The following is a 16,186-nucleotide window of genomic DNA, read 5'->3' as shown; positions in this document are numbered from 1 at the left end:
GTCTCATTAAGAACCATTGCTGGAGAGGCAGTATGGTTGTTTGGAGGTAAGAAGACACTGCAGCTTTTTGAGTTGCCAGAGTTCTTGCACTGGTTCCTTCTCAGGTGTATAGGCTTTGAAGTTGCTGTCCTTTGAGGCTTTTGCTTTTATATTCTTTGATGCCCTTGATTTGACTATGGCATAAGTTGGGTTCATTTGACTGGCTTCATTTCAGAATGCTTCCAGGGGGCCAAGGCTTAGCTCAGCACTCTGGGGCCGTGTGCTCTAACCCTGGAGGTCTGGGACCAGGCCTACAGCTTTGTTTTCTGGCCCCTCGAAATTAAGCACCTGCCATGCTGGAGGAACTTAGGTGTTCCTGGTCTACTGACAATAACATTCCAATGTGGAGGTGCCAGCAAAAGCGCTTTGTCAGGACGGTGGCAGCAGGGTCCACGTGCATGTGCCAGTAGTGATGGGGTGGTGGGGTCTGTGCACATGTACACCAGTGGTGCATGCACTTTTTAAATTAAACTTATCTAGCTAGAGGAACCATCTCGAGATGGTTTCCAACAAAATTTTGACAGCAAATTTTTCCAAGTTCTTTCTCTTGGTATGGACTAACACATACCTTAACAGAAACTTATGAAGTATAAGTCTCACATTTAAGAGGAATGCAGCCTTCAAAAGTTTTCAAATTTCTCTGAAATGGAAACATTTGTATGAGTTGCTGGAAGATGGTGTGCATTTTTTAAGCTTATTCTCACATCAAAAGTTCATTTTACCTTTCTTTCCAATACATGCATTTTTGCAGTAAGTTTCTCTCTCTAAGCATAGCTTGAGTTGCATCCCACAAGTTTTTAGGTCATAGGTTCCTTATCAAAATATTTTTAATTTTTTTTTTTTTTTACTTTATCAATAATTGGGAAATATTTATTTTCTCATCCTTTGGGAATTAGCATGTGAAGAATTCTGTAGTTTTCAGGTACATTGTTCTATATGTGAAGAAGTCAGATTTGTTAACATTGTTGGGAACCTGTAATTTCCTTATGAATTTCTTGGGGTCTGTTCTTTTGCTTAGAGATGTTGACAAAAGTCCAACTCTATAAAAAGTGTCTACTTTTCTCCATCAGGTCTATCATATTTTGTTTTATGTATTTCTCATCTTGTATATGAAGTATATTTTCCTGTTAGATTAATTGATTTATGAGATGTCTTTTTAAAAAATTTCTAGTGATGCTTTTCACCTTAAAGACTTGCATATGATATTAATAGAGTTTTGTTATCTTTATTTTCTGGCCAGTAGTTGTATTGTAAAATTTCTTTACTTTTACTTTCAATACTTTTTAGCATTTCTATATCTTATATTTAAGTTGTATTACTTATAAACCGTTAAATCCAGCCTCATAATCTCTGTCTTTTAAATGGCCTATTGATGCCATTTGGTGTTTTGTTTTTGAAACCGAGTTTTGCACTGCTGCCCAGGCTGGAGTGCACTGGTGCGATCTCGGCTCCTGCAACCCCCGCCTCCGGGGTTCAGGCGATTCTCCTGCCTCAGCTTCCTGAGTAGCTGGGATTACAGGCATGCGCCACCACACCCGGCTAATTTTGTATTTTTAGTAGAGATGGGGTTTCACCATGTTGGTCAGGCTGGTCTTAAACTCCTGACCTCAGATGATTTGCCCGCCTTGGCCTCCCAAAGTGCCGGGATTACAGGCATGAGCCACCGCACCCGGCCTCTATTTGCTTTTAATATACCTTTAATACGATGTGTAGACTGGTTCTTGAACATGAGTAAAATTTCACAGAGCTGAGAATGGGTGGGAAGCAGCCCAGGCACCTGTAGTAACATAACAAACAACAGAAATAAAAATGAACTGCATGCTAGGGGATAGGTAGGTAGATAGATCTTCCTCCTGGGGCAGAAGGGTATAAGCAGCAGAGGGCGACCGGGGCCTTGGCTGTAATGGTGAAGAGTTCAGACACATCTTGGGTGCCCCCCAACTGTATATGCTACAGACTGTGCTAGGCACTTGCACAGGTTGGAGCGTATACTAGAAATTATCATGTTTTCCCAGAACTGTGTCTGACACTTTGATAGAATGAAATGAAAATGTAAGACATAGTTCTTACAATTAATTCAATTGAAAAGATAAACAAGACCTGGGAAAATACCGTTTCTCTATAATCATACAGCACTTCTGACACCAGATGTGTGTTTTTTTTTTCCCACATCAGCCAGTTCTCAGACTTCAGCTGAGTGTCCTACAATCCAATTCAATTCTGACTCTATCTACTACCTATCTGGATTTAGTGTCAGATCCCACCAGTTAAGGTCTCAGCCCACAAGACTGCCCTCAGTTCAGATGCTAATTGCAAGTTTAGCTCTTGTACTCCTAATTAACTATAAATCAGGGTTTCCCATAACCCCCTCCTTAGATAATTTGCTAGAATGGCTCCCAGAACTCAAGGAAACACTTTATTTACATTTATTGGTTTATTATAGAGGATGTAACTCAGGAGCAGCCAAATGGAAGAGATAGTTAGGGTAAGGTATGGGCGTGGAGGAATGATGCACAGAGCTTCAATACGCTCTCTGGGAACACGCCTTCTTAGTACCTCCATGTGTTCACCAGCTCAGAAGCCCCTCAAATCTCAGTCCAGGAGTTTATTTTATAGAGCTTAATTTCTAGCTTTCCCAAAGGTTGATGGATGGGGCTGAAAGTTCCAACCCTCTAATCCCCTGGTATTTCTGGTGAGGAGCCCATCCTGAGGCTATCTATGGGCCCTACCCTATGGCACTTCATTGGCCAAAAACTCAGGTTTGAGCAAAAGAGGGGTCCTCATGAGTAACCAAAGACGCTCCCATCATTCAGGAAATCCCAAGGGGTTTTAGGAACTCTGTGCCAGGAACCAGGGACAAAGACCAAATATTTGGTCTTTATATAAAACACACAAGATACATTCATTTTTAAAGTAATGATATTAAAAGTTCAGAAAAATGAACAATAGGTGTTCAATAAAAAGGAAGATGCCTGAGGAGGAGGTGAAAATCGAACTGGCCCCTGGCATACATATTGTAACTGTGTTGTTTTCTTCTTGTCCTTACTAGACCACCCTCCATGCTGGTAAGGATCACGTCTCTTCTGTGTCTGCAGAGCCTCCTAGTATAGTTCTTGGTACAGAGAAGGTACTAAACAAGGGTATGGAAAGGCATGAGGGAGGAGCCAGCTGCCAGCCTAACAGGAACGTGATAGGGAGGAATAGCAGAGTGAATTCTGCTCCCTGGAGAGTGAGGATGCCAGGATGAGAGGCTTGGGGGAGTTTTGAGCAGCAACAGGGGGAAAATGTCAGTCTAGCCTGATGCGCTTGTGGCTGTGATTCATGCCTCTTTTTTTGTAACTAACAGGGGTTATTAATTGTCGATTGAGTATGTAGAAAAGGAATGGAATGGGCAAGACCTGTGGGAAAAGCATAAAGAAGCCTTGGACACTGTCTACAGTGCCCTGTCAACCTTGCCCATCTGTTAGTCTCATGCCCTAGGAAGCCAGGCTGCTTTTCTCACCCTCTCTGCTCAGCTTCTTTGCAGTTCAATTCCAGGTCTGGGAATGAACAGGATCACCTTTCAAGCATGTTTCCTTACACAGACCTGAACTATGTCTCCGTTGTTAGCTCTCATTGTCCTTAATACAGGTCATTATCACTTTAACTGTAAGTGCCTCTTTCATTTATTGCCACAGGAAACAAACATCCTATTTATGTTCATAGATTTTAGTGGAATGAATGATAGTTTGACTAAAATGTGGTAGTAAATTTACTGCAGATATACTGTAACTTATTGGAATCCCTAGTTGTTATTTTTCTGTGATGATATATACACCATTGTTTTTCCCTTTTGAAACCTTTTTAGTTTTTGAGTTTAAAAATTAAGGAATTTATAAAACGTTTTCAGAAAATGTAGTTATTTATCATGATGATTTTTTTAAAGCTGTTTTAGATTTTTTTTTATTTATTTGAATCTAGATTTATCTAGTATGTTTTCATTTGTTTGTTTTTTTGTGACAGAGTCTTGCTTTGTCACCCAGGCTGGAGGGTAGTGCCTGCGATCTCGGCTCACTGCAACCTCTGCCTCCCAGGTTCAAGCAATTCTCCTGCCTCAGCCTCCCCAGTAGCTGGGATTACAGGTGCCCGCCACCACGCCTGGCTAATTTTTATATTTTTATTAGAGACAAGGTTTCACCATGTTGGCCAGGCTGGTCTCGAATTCCTGACCTCAGGTGATCTGCCCGCCTGGGCCTCCCAAAGTGCTGGGATTACAGGTATAAGCCACCATACCCGGCCTGTCTAGGTTTTTTTAAAGATTTTTTTTTTTAATGTAGATTCTCAGTTGTATGGATTTTTGATCCCCAGGTAATTTGAATTCAGAAGAATGTTTAGAATGAATCTGTTGACTCTGTAATGAGGAAAGGCCTCTTTGCTTTCTAAACAATGAATGTTTCTGGAATTACACTGATATTTAGTTGATGGGGTAAGGTTGTAAATTCTATAGGAAAGAGATTCTCAAGGTTTTCATGTTTTAAAAAATTCCCAGAACCCCACATAAGAGTAGTTATTCTTAAATTTACTCAAGCTGCAGACCATTCCTAGAATCACAGATCCCCCAAAATAACTATGGCACCAGGAATTTATGGTTTATGTCTTGAATAGCTCAGTATTTTTGACAACTACAATATGAAATGAAAAGCTGCTACTGTCCCATTTAAAAATAACTATGAGATTTTTAAAAATTGGATGTGTATTTTCAACTCCGGTTTAAGTGTATATCTGATGCCCTGATGAAAACAAATTGTCATCCTTAACTTTGAGATATCTAGGTTAAAGGAGAACAATGGCACTTAGATATTTTTGGACTCAAGGTTATAGGAATAAGGTTAAGTTATTTCAACACAGCAGAGATAGTCGGAATGAATCCAAACTTTGATGAGTACTTTTACTTGAAACTAGAAAGATGGACTGCTTCATAGTGTCCTTGGCCTTGTTGCAATATGGTAGCTGTCTGGTATTAACAGAAAAAGGTCTGGGCCTCACTTTTTTCTTTTTGGGTGTTTGCATTGATAAATCAAAAATACCCCAATAGTGTCTTCTTCCGTAAGATGTTATTCAGATGGTAGTTATGGTAACCATGGGAGCTCGGAGATCTCACAGTGCCTATTCCTCAGCCTCCCATCGGGAATTGTACAGTGCAGCTCTGTAGGGGAGTTACATTTAATGAAACTAATGGTTAAAAAGAATTAGTTGAGCACTTCTCAGGCACTGTGCGAAGTGCTCAACAAAGATTATATCAGTGAATTCTCCCAAACTCTTGTGATAGCCCTGATTTATAGACAAGAAAGGATAGTGAATCTAAGGTACCCAAGCAAGTAAATCGCTGAGCTCATCCAGAGCTTGAGCTTGTACTCACCATGCCTAGGTAACATTACCAGGCTTGGTGAAAAGAAGAGCTCAGCAAATGGAAGCTCTAATTCTAATCACAGAAAAATTAGGAGTAATAGTTTTACCACCAAACAGGAATGGAGAACTGATTGGGCTGTTGGAATATATTTTTTTACAGCAGTGCCAGACGTCGCTCATAGCCATGTGTGCATTCTTTGTCGTCTTTCACTGTGGGCTGAACACTGCAGCTGCTAGGAAGGAAGGTGCATGGATGCTGTTATTACAGTCTTCACTTCATTTTTCCTGTAATTATGTTAGTTGAAACCAGGAGTTAAAGAGAGAAATTCTTATATCTCTGATTGACATCTATACATGATCTCAGCTTTCATTAAAACAAGTTTTGTGAGTGGTTTGACGAGTATTTACAGACTTTATATCATGGTGACTAGTTTCAAAGATCTGCAAAAGGAATCGGCTCAATACAATCACTAGTGCCAGTTGTACCATTGCATGGAGACATATTTTTTATAAATGAAAAAAAGTTTGAAGCTGAGTGTATTAATTTGCATGGGCTGCAGAAACAAAGGACCGGAAACTGGGTGGCTTAAACAACAGAAATGGATTGTCTCACAGTTCGGGAGGCTGGAGTCGGAGGTGAAGGTGTTTGCAGAGTTGCTTCCTTCTGGGGGCTTTGAGAGAATCTGTTCCATGCCTCTCCTCTGGCTTCTGGCGGTTTGTGGCAATCCATGGCATTCCCTGGCTTATGGAAACATCACCATGATCTCTGTCTTCGTCTTCACAGGGTGTTCTTTCTGTGTGTTTGTGTGTCTGTCTCCAAATTTTCCCTTTTAATAAGGACACTAAGCATAATGGGTTAGTAAGCCTAACCTAACGACTTAATGACCTTTGTAAAGATTCTCTCTCCAAGTAAGGTCACATTCTGAAGTACTGGGGGTTAGGACTTCAACATATGAATTTGGGCAGGGTGGAGAGGGGAACAGTTCAACCCTTAACACTGGGCATGGACAACTGAATGTCACACACATCCTTTCCCTGGTGGCTCTCCCCTCCCAACTGCACTAGCTGAGGTGTTATAGATACAATGTCCAGTTCACTGAATAAGTTCTCTTTAGTAGGGTGCAGCTCCTGTCCAGAATAATGCCAAAATAATAAAACTCTACAGTGATTCAAAATTGAAACTTGTCCCTTCTGCCAGCCCAGGCCTGCTTCAGGCTTAGAAGCCTGCAGTGGGAAAGTTAATGTTGTTGGCTTCCTTCCTTGTTCCACCTCTTCTCCTCAATTCTGCTGTTTGCCACCCTTATGGAATCAGGCCTAGAGAGGCTTAAGGGACAAAAGCTGTTTGGTTGATGGCTGGGCTGTTTTCATTTGGCACAGGTGCCCTCTGGATGGCAGATGTGTGGTTCTCATTGGTAGGTTCCTGGGAGATCCTCCTGCTAAGCCTCCCCCTTCAGCTCTCTTGATGCAGTGGGCCTCTCCTTCAGCTGGCCCATGCTTTTGGTGCTCCACCCCCGCCCCCCCCTCCGTGACCTCCCCCTCTCTAGGCTGTACTCTCTTGGGAAGCTTTTTTTTTTTTGAGACGGAGTCTCATTCTGTGGCCCAGGCTGGAATGCAGTGGCATGTTCTCAGCTCACTGCAAGCTCTGCCTCCCAGGTTCACGCCATTCTCCTGCCTCAGCCTCCCAAGTAGCTGGGACTACAGGTGCCCGCCACCACGTCTGGCTAATTTTTTGTATTTTTAGTAGAGATGGGGTTTCACCGTGTTAGCCAGGATGGTCTCGATCTCCTGACCTTGTGATCCACCTGCCTCGGCCTCCCAAAGTGCTGGGATTACAGGCGTGAGCCACCGTGCTCAGCCCCAGGAAGCTGTCTTTTTTAAGGCAATCCATGTCATTTATCTTCCATGAAGTTTGATTTGGTTCATGGGAAACAAGAACCTTTGCTGTTAGTGGAGGTGTGGTCTACTCCTAGTGCAGCCTTTTAAACTTAGCTGATGGGTAGATGGAGCTCAGTCATAGTGTCTTACCTTTGTTCAGGCTTGAATCAAATCGTACTATCTGTGTCCATGTAAGTCCAGTAGATGCTTGTCCACCTCTTCAGGTAGTGCCCTGGAAGCCTTCCCAGGCTGGTGTGAGGTGAAGGATGGCATTCTCCTCTTTTCCCCCGCTATAGACAGAGGACGGAGTGGACACCCTGCACACCAACACCCTCCAGCAACATATGCGCCTCAGATTCTTCAACCTTAGCTTATCGGAGGCTGGAGGAGACTGAGTGGCCAAGATGGGCAGAGTTAGATAAAGCTTCACCCCTTGCAAGTCCCGCATGGATGGTCCGTTCTACATCTCTGTGCAGGTGTTAACTGTGCCACTCCTAGAGGTGCCAGTCAGCATTTCAACAGTTAAGGGAGAGGAAAGAAGACCGGAGTTGGGATGGTATCATTTGCAGAGGAAAACAAGTGACTGTTTACTTACTACAGAAGACTGGGTCATCTGATGTGAATTCTGAGAGCATCCTTGCATTTCGTTTACACTTTTAAGCATCAGGAAACACAGTTTAATGCAAAATTTCCTTTGCCTGTTTTGTCAGTTCATAGAAATTGATAAAATTTTTTGTGTCTTTAGCACATTTGGATTGACTTAGCGGAGAACTAACCTATTATAGCTTCCCGTTTTTGCCCACGTAACTTTGTGCAGTATCTCTGAAGAATGTTTTATTATACCAGAGCCCAGGGGGAAGGGAGTGTGTATGTGTTGAATCCAAAAGCAGTATCATGCTCATTGTTTTATTCCGCAGGATCATTCTGTTCTAAAGATATGATATAAACGTTGGTTCTTTGCTGTATTTAATTTCATTGCAATAGAATCCATTCAGCATTTTAAAATAAAAGGTGATTATTTTAATGTTAAATTCTATTACTTATATCTTTATAGAACATTCAGACTTGAAAAGATTAGTTCAAGGTCATTTGAACTTAGTGCATTTGTATTACCTCCTTAGATAATTTTTATTTATTCGCCTATGTAGTATAAAAAGCATTAATTCCTTTGGCCTTATTAAGAAAATAGATCATACTCAGTAGAAGAGATCACAGAGACCCAAAGTTGAAGAAAGTAGTAGAAATGTCAGTAGTAAAACCTGATATGCAGGTAAGCGGCACTATTAAAACCAACTTGTTTTGACAGTTAAGTCAAAAATAAGTAATAGTGGGGGCCGGGCATGGTGGCTCAAACTGTAATCCCAGCACTTTGGGAGGCCAAGGCAGGCAGATCACCTGAGGTCAGAAGTTCAAGACCAGCCTGGCCAACGTGGCAAAACCCCGTCTCTACTAAAAATACAAAAATTAGCTGGGCGTGGTGGTGCATGTCTGTGACCCCAGCTACTAGGGAGGCTGAGGCAGGAGAATTGCTTGAACCTGGGAGGCAGAGGTTACAGTGAGCAGAGATCGCAGGCACCACACTCCAGCCTGGGTGACAGAGCAAGACTCTGTCTCAAAAATAGTAATAATAATAATAAATACATATGGGGCCAGGTGCAGTGGCTCACGCCTGCAGTACCAGCACTTTGAGAGGCTCAGGTGGGCGGATCACCTGACTTCAGGAGTTTGAAACCATCCTGGCCAACATGGTGAAGCCCTCTACTAAAAATACAAAAATTAGCCAGGCATGGTGGCACGTGCCTGTAATCCCAGCTACTCGGTAGGCTGAGGCACGAGAATCGCTTGAACCCAGGAGGCGGAGATTGCAGTGAGCTGAGCTCGTGCCACTGCACCCCAGCCTGGGTGACACAGTGACACTTCGTCTCTAAGTAAATAAATAAATACCAATCTATGTATCTTTCAAGAATAAGGCCAAAATAGTTGTGGCAGATAGGATAATATATGAAGTACCACTTTTGGTACTTGGCAGCAGTGGTGGGGCAAGGAACCCTAAGGCATTGGTACTGCTCTCACTGGGGGAAAGGAGAAGGCAGTGATCCCAGCACTTGGGGAAGCCGAGGCGGGCAGATCACTTGAGGTCAGGCATTCAGGACCATCCTGGCCAACATGGCGAAACCTCATCTCTACTGAAAATACAAAAATTAGCCGGCATGGTGGCAGACGCCCATAATCCCAGGAGGCCAAGGCAGGAGAATCACTTGGACCCGGGAAGCGGAGGTTGCAGTGAGCCGAGATCTTGCCACTGCACTTCAGCCTGGGTGACAGTGAAACTCTATCTCAAAAAAAAAAAAAAAAGGAGCATTAACAACATCAGTACCTATTTGTTTTTGTTTACATCATACCCCACAAAAAACAAAAACTCAGTTTCAGGTATGAGCGAAGGTATTGTTTGAGTTGTGTATTTTAAATCACTAATTTTTCTTTTCATATCAAATTGACTTTTGGATTTTTAAAACTTTCACAGATAGTTTTAGAACTGTCCTTCCAGCTATGGGAAATCATTACTACCAGTATGACAGCTAGCCACATTCTGTGATGGTATTTCACTTCCTAATGCATAGGGGGAAGTTGGCTTTACTCTTACAAAGAATAATTCACTTGCACTTCTCATTCTACCAGCAGGGTTAGAAACATGCAGCTACTGAATTTATTGTCCTCAAAGCCCCTTAGAAGGTATAGCAGAGAACTGGAAATTTAAAAACCATTTTTATATTCATTATCCATCCATTCAATAGGTATTTGTTGAAAGCCTACTATGTGATATGAAGTATGTTGAGATGTTCACAGAGATGATTAAGACATGTCCCTGCACTGAGGGAACTCAAGTCTTCTGGGGTTTTTGTTCTTCATATTTTCCCCAAAATTTCTAACTTTATATAAATTTAGACTTGGTTTCTGTTGAGTCTTTAATTAGTTTGAGACATTTTATTGCAGTATAGTGCAAAGTATTAATGGGCTAAGTATGTTAAATGCTGCTGTATTTGTAAGATCTCTTGCTTTGTCTGTGACCATGAAAGTCTCAGTGAAATGGGATCTTATTCCCTAAATCATAGCTCTGGTTTTAATGCTGCTTGATATTATTGCAGAGACTCAACATGTGCCTTCCAACCATACAAATGAAACTTCCAACAGTACTGCGAAACCACCAACTTCAGTTACCTCAGTCTCCAGCAGTATGACAGTCACCACCATGAAACCCACAGCAGCATCTAATACAACAATACCAGCGATGGTCTCAACAAAGATGACTTCTACCACCTTAAAGTCTACACCCAAAACAACAAGTGCTTCACAGAACACATCTCAGATATCAACATCCACAATGACCGTAACCCACAATAGTTCAGTGACATCTGCTGCTTCATCAGTAACAAGTATGTATTAAAGCTGACCTGTTTTTCCTATGCTGCAAGTAAATGCCACGTTTAAGTCATTATTCTGTCTTTCAAAAATAATATAGAAACTTTATATGCCTAGATTTTCCTTAATTCCTAATTAAATGTTCTTCACACAGAAAATCAGAGAGCTTTAATTACAATGTTAAAAAAAAAAAAAAAAAGCACCTAAAAGCCCTTTTTTGTTTTGTTTTGTTTTTTTCTAGTCACAACAACTATGCATTCTGAAGCAAAGAAAGGATCAAAATTTGATACTGGGAGCTTTGTTGGTGGTATTGTATTAACGCTGGGAGTTTTATCTATTCTTTACATTGGATGCAAAATGTATTACTCAAGAAGAGGCATTCGGTATAGAACCATGTAAGTTTTGAATGGCCAGGACTTTTTAAAAAATTGTTGTTGCACATCTTTAATTATGATAAAATATCAAGCCAGTGTTCATCTCAGGGATGAATAATTGATAGATTTATGAGTTACATTCCCATTAACCCTCTTCGCCCAAAGTAAATTATATACAAGCTTGTGATTATAATTATTTGCAAATGAAAATGGATGTATGTACTTACAAAAATGTATTTTACTAGTGTCAAACATACTTTACAAGAGACCAGAGTTAACCCACCCTGAAATTTTCACTTACTCATACCACTAATCATAAGAAATACCAGTTCTCAGCAGGCGGTTGACTTAGTATGTCTGTGTCTGTTGTGGTACTAAATAGCATCCTTGGTAAAACCATGGCTTTTGCTTTCCATGACAAAGACAAACAAAAGAAATTCCTCTGACACCCTCATTATCCCTGATAATTTAAATGAGTAGTTAGTATAAATAATATAATTTATCATTTTATCTATAGCAAAACTCTCTTTATAAATGTGCATTATCAACAAGACCCAATCAACAAACCATGTTTACCCTACATGTAGCTCTATAGGTCTTATGGTTTGAGGACATATCCAAAATTTTGTTGCTCCAATAGTCCTTTTTGTTTATGTTTTTTGAATCTTACATGTTGTCTTAGTTCACGCTGATACAACAAAGTATCATACAGCTGGGTGCCTTAAACAACAGACGTTTATATCTCACACTTCTGGATGCTTGGAAGTCCAAGATTAGGGTACCACCATGGTTGAGTTCTAGTAAAGGCCTTCTTCACATGGCAGAAAGAAGGCTAGCTAGTTCTCTGACCTCTAATTGTAAGGGTATTAATTCTGTTCATGAGGGCTCCACCCTCATGACCTAACTACCTCCCCAAGGCCCCACTTCAGAATATCATCACACTGGGATTAGGGTTTCAACATATTCATACTGGGTGACACAAACATTCATTCCATTGCATATATGCAAGAGCTAATTCACTTTTTTGATTGATAATGTATATAAATACCGTAGAACAGATGACTGTTTTCCAAAATTTGCCTTGTGGGTTAACATTTGACATACATGTGTCCCACACACAGAGTTCCTATATCAAAAAGTTTGGGAAATGTTCAGTTGACTAAAGTAAACTAAAACAGTTTACTATAAGACTTCTCTAAGCCTTTAAAATGTTGATATACATTATGATTTTCCAGGATGGAATACAGTATGAACTGTTTCCCAAGTTTTTAACCAAAATACTTGTTAAATGATTAAATCCCTCCCCCTGCCCCTTTTCAAGGGGAGCTAATACTGTCTATCTCTTGGAACTAGTATTGTGTGGAATACATTTTGGGAAATGTTGGACTAGGCCATTGGAGGGAATCTTCCAGTTTTGACACTACATATGATTCAGTACACATAAAAGCAAATCAAACTTCTTGATATATTTGTAAGAAGTACTAAATAAGAACATGGAAGTTTCCCAAATTTTCAGTTTATTGATATAAGCTCTTAAACATCTCATCATAAATAAAAATTGGATCTAACAGTTACATTACTAATACTTAAACAAAAATGATAATTTAAGAACAGATTTTTTTTTTTTTTTTTTTTTGAGATGGAGTTTCCCTCTTGTCACCCAGGCTGTGGAGTGCAATGGCACGATCTCATCTCACTGCAGCCTCCACCTCCTGGGTTCAAGCTATTCTCCTGCCTCAGCCTCCCCAGTAGCTGGGATTATAGGTGCCTGCCACCATGCCCAGCTAATTTTTGTGTTTTTTGTAGAGACGGGGTTTCACCATGTTGGCCAGGCTGGTCTCGAACCCCTGACCTTAGGTGATCCTCCCACCTTGGTCTCCTAAAGTGCTGGGATTACAGGTGTGAGCCACCATGCCTGGCCTTAAGAACATATTTTTAAAAGTTATATTTAAATGAAGTTGCATTGCATGTATTTATCCCATCAAACTCACTTTAGCTTCCAGGATCAAATGAGATCAGACACATTCACAATGGTGTGGCTGTAGGCTCAAACTCATTTTAAAAGAATATCAAGGTGATATTTTGTCAGATTAAAGGCATATTCAGAAACGTTCTTTTAAGGTCAATACATGAAAGAATACATAAAGGAAACTATGACTAAACAGAGTGCTTTGCAGTGGGCAGGTTTGGGCAAACCTACCCTTAAAAGTCTGAGGAAGCTAAGAGGCCAAAGGAAAAGAGGCTGACATACCCAGTTTCTCAGAAACTTTTTTTGGGGGAAGGGGACATGGTCTGGCTCTTTCAACCAGGCTGGAGTGCAGTGGTACGATCACGGGTCACTGCAACCTCAGCCTCCTGGGCTTAAGGTGATCCTCTTGTGTCAGCCTGCTGAGTAGCTGGGGCTACAGGCATGCAGTACCACACCGGGCTAATTTTTAAATTTTTTGTAGAGATGGTGGTCTCACTGTTTTGCCCAGGCTGGTCTCAAACTCCTGGGCTCAAGTGATCCTCTGTTCTGACCTCCTAGAGTGCTGGGATTATAAACATGAGCCACTGTGCCCAGGTAGAAAGAAATATTTAATAGGGACTTACAAACAGAAGCTATGTCTGTGTCTGTGATCGCAGCAAGACAAGATGGGTGGATCCCCATGCCATAACCCCCATATCTTTAACCACTACGGTATACTGGATACTTAAGGAACTTTACACAGAACAATGACAATTTTGATTGTGCAGCTTGAAATTGTTCTAATGTTACTTAACTAACAAATAGGAACGTAACTAGTCTTGACAGAAATACAAAACAAAGTAATTGTAACTTTTAATATATTACAGAGATGAACATGATGCCATCATTTAAGGAAATCCATGGACCAAGGAAGGAAGACAGATTGATGCCGCCCTATCAATTAATTTTGGTTTATTAATAGTTTAAAACAATGTTCTTTTTTTGAAAATAGTATAAACAGGCCATGCATTTAATGTACAGTGTATTACGTAAATATGTAAAGATTCCTCAAGGTAATGGGTTTGGGTTTTGTAATAAACATCTGGAGCTTACAGACAGTGAATATAATGGTTTATATTCACTTTTAGCAAGCTCATAGTAAGACAAACAAGTCCTATCTCTTTTTTTTTTTTTTTTTTAATGGCCGGGGGTTGGGGGGCATTGGTCACATATAACCAGTAATTGAAAGGTGTCATCACTGAAAGTGCCATCTGGGCATACAAATAAGGAGTTTGTCACAGCACTCAGGATTTTGGGTATCTTTTGGAGCTCACAAAAAGAACTTCAGTGCTTTTCAGAGCTGGATGTATCCTGATTACTGATGCCACACAGAAATTATACAATCAAGTAAACCAGATCTGAAGCGTAGTTTAAGAAAAACATCAACCTTTTTTGTGCTTTAAACTGTAGTAGTTGGTCTAGAAACAAAATACTCTGAGAAAAAGAAAATTTTCAAATAAAACCCAAAATAATGTCTGTGCTTAACCCTGTTAGGGATCCATTGGAGCATTAAAGAGCGTGTATTTTTATTAACTTCTTTTGAGCTTTCAATGTTGATGTAATTTTTGTTCTCTGTGTAATTTAGGTAAACTGCAGTGTTTAACATAATAATGTTTTAAAGACTTAGCTGTCAGAATTAAATAATCCTGGCAATATAGGGAAAAAAACACCTAGAAGTTAGATTATTTGCTACTGTGAGAATATTGTCACCACTGGAAGTTACTTTAGTTCATTTAATTTTAATCTTATATTTCATGAATATTTTAAGAACTGTAGAGCTGCTTTCAATATCTAGAAGTTTTTAATTGAGTGTAAACACACCTAACTTTAAGAAAAAGAACCCCTTGTGTGATTTTCGAAGGAACATTTAGAATTCTATAGAGTCAAAACTGTAGCCTAATGCTGTGTTTATTAACCCAGGGATTGTGGGACTTCCCCCAGGCTACTAAACCTGCAGGATGAAAATGCTGTATTTTCTTTCATGCACTGTTGGTATTACTCAGAGATTTGGGGAAATGACATTTTTTATACTAAAACACCAACATATTTTAGAATAAATTCTTAGAAAGTTTTGAGAGGAATTTTTAGCAGGACATTTCCTCCTTCCTGATTTGGATATTCCCTCAGATCCCTCTTACTCCATGCTGAAGGAGAAGTACTTTCAGATGCATTATGTTAATGGACAGAAAAAGCACAGTATTTGTAGACACCCCGGTATTAGCCACAATGTATTTTGGAGTGTTTTCCGTTTCACAGTTTATATTCCAGCACTCAAAACTCAGGGTCAGGCTTTAACAAAAGAGGTATGTAGTCACAGTAAATACTAAGATCGCATTTCTATCTCAGAGGGCCAAAGTAAATCACACCAGTTTCTGAAGGTCCTAAAAATAGCTCAGATGTCCTAATGAACATGCGCCTACATTTAACGGGAATACAATAAAACTACTGTGGTCAGCTTTTGTTTTGCAGAGAATGCTAGATATTAAGAATTTTGAAATGGATCATTTCTGCTTGCTGTGCATTATAACCAATAATCTGATGAACATAGAAAAAAATTATCCAAAATATGGATATGATTGGATGTATGTAACATATAGAGTATGGAGGAAATTTTCTGAAAAATACATTTAGATTAGTTGAAAGAGATGTGGGCTGATGGCTGAGTTGTATGTTACTAACTTGGCCCTGACTGGTTATGCAACCATTGCTTCATTTCTTTGCAAAATGTAGTTAAGATATACTTTATTCTAATGAAGGCCTTTTAAATTTGTCCACTGCATTCTTGGTATTTCACTACTTCAAGTCAGTCAGAACTTTGTGGACCGACCTGAAGTTTCTTTTTGAATACTTGTTTCTTTAGCCCTTTGAAGATAGAAAAACCACTTTTTAAGTACTAAGTCATTTGCCCTGAAAGTTTCCTCTGCATTGGATTTGAAGTAGTTTAGTTATGTCTTTTCTCTGTATATAAGTAGTATAATTTGTTACTTGCAAATACCAGTACTTTCAATGCAGGGTTTTTTTTGTTGTTATCTATAAAAATTGAGGGAAATGGTTATGCAAAAAAAAATTTGGCTTTGGATCA

General features: G+C 40.0%; 1 protein-coding gene across 2 annotated transcripts in view; it reads left to right on the top strand.

Annotated features, from left to right (window-relative positions):
* LOC105493712 (transmembrane protein 123) overlaps window positions 1-15,248 on the top strand; it is a 61,039-nt gene extending 45,791 nt beyond the window's left edge. For both annotated transcript variants that reach the window (XM_011761571.3, XM_011761572.3), the window contains exons 3-5: window positions 10,449-10,736; window positions 10,964-11,117; window positions 13,932-15,248. In XM_011761571.3, the coding sequence (XP_011759873.2) occupies window positions 10,449-10,736; window positions 10,964-11,117; window positions 13,932-13,956 (467 nt within the window). In that variant the 3' untranslated portion in view covers window positions 13,957-15,248. The remainder of the gene's footprint in view (window positions 1-10,448; window positions 10,737-10,963; window positions 11,118-13,931) is intronic.
* Window positions 15,249-16,186: the final 938 nt, after the last annotated feature.

Source organism: Macaca nemestrina, chromosome 12 (assembly GCF_043159975.1).
Source record: "Macaca nemestrina isolate mMacNem1 chromosome 12, mMacNem.hap1, whole genome shotgun sequence".
Taxonomy (NCBI): Eukaryota; Metazoa; Chordata; class Mammalia; order Primates; family Cercopithecidae; genus Macaca; species Macaca nemestrina.
Note: the sequence above shows the minus strand (reverse complement) of the source record. Positions and strands in the feature narration are given on the sequence as shown.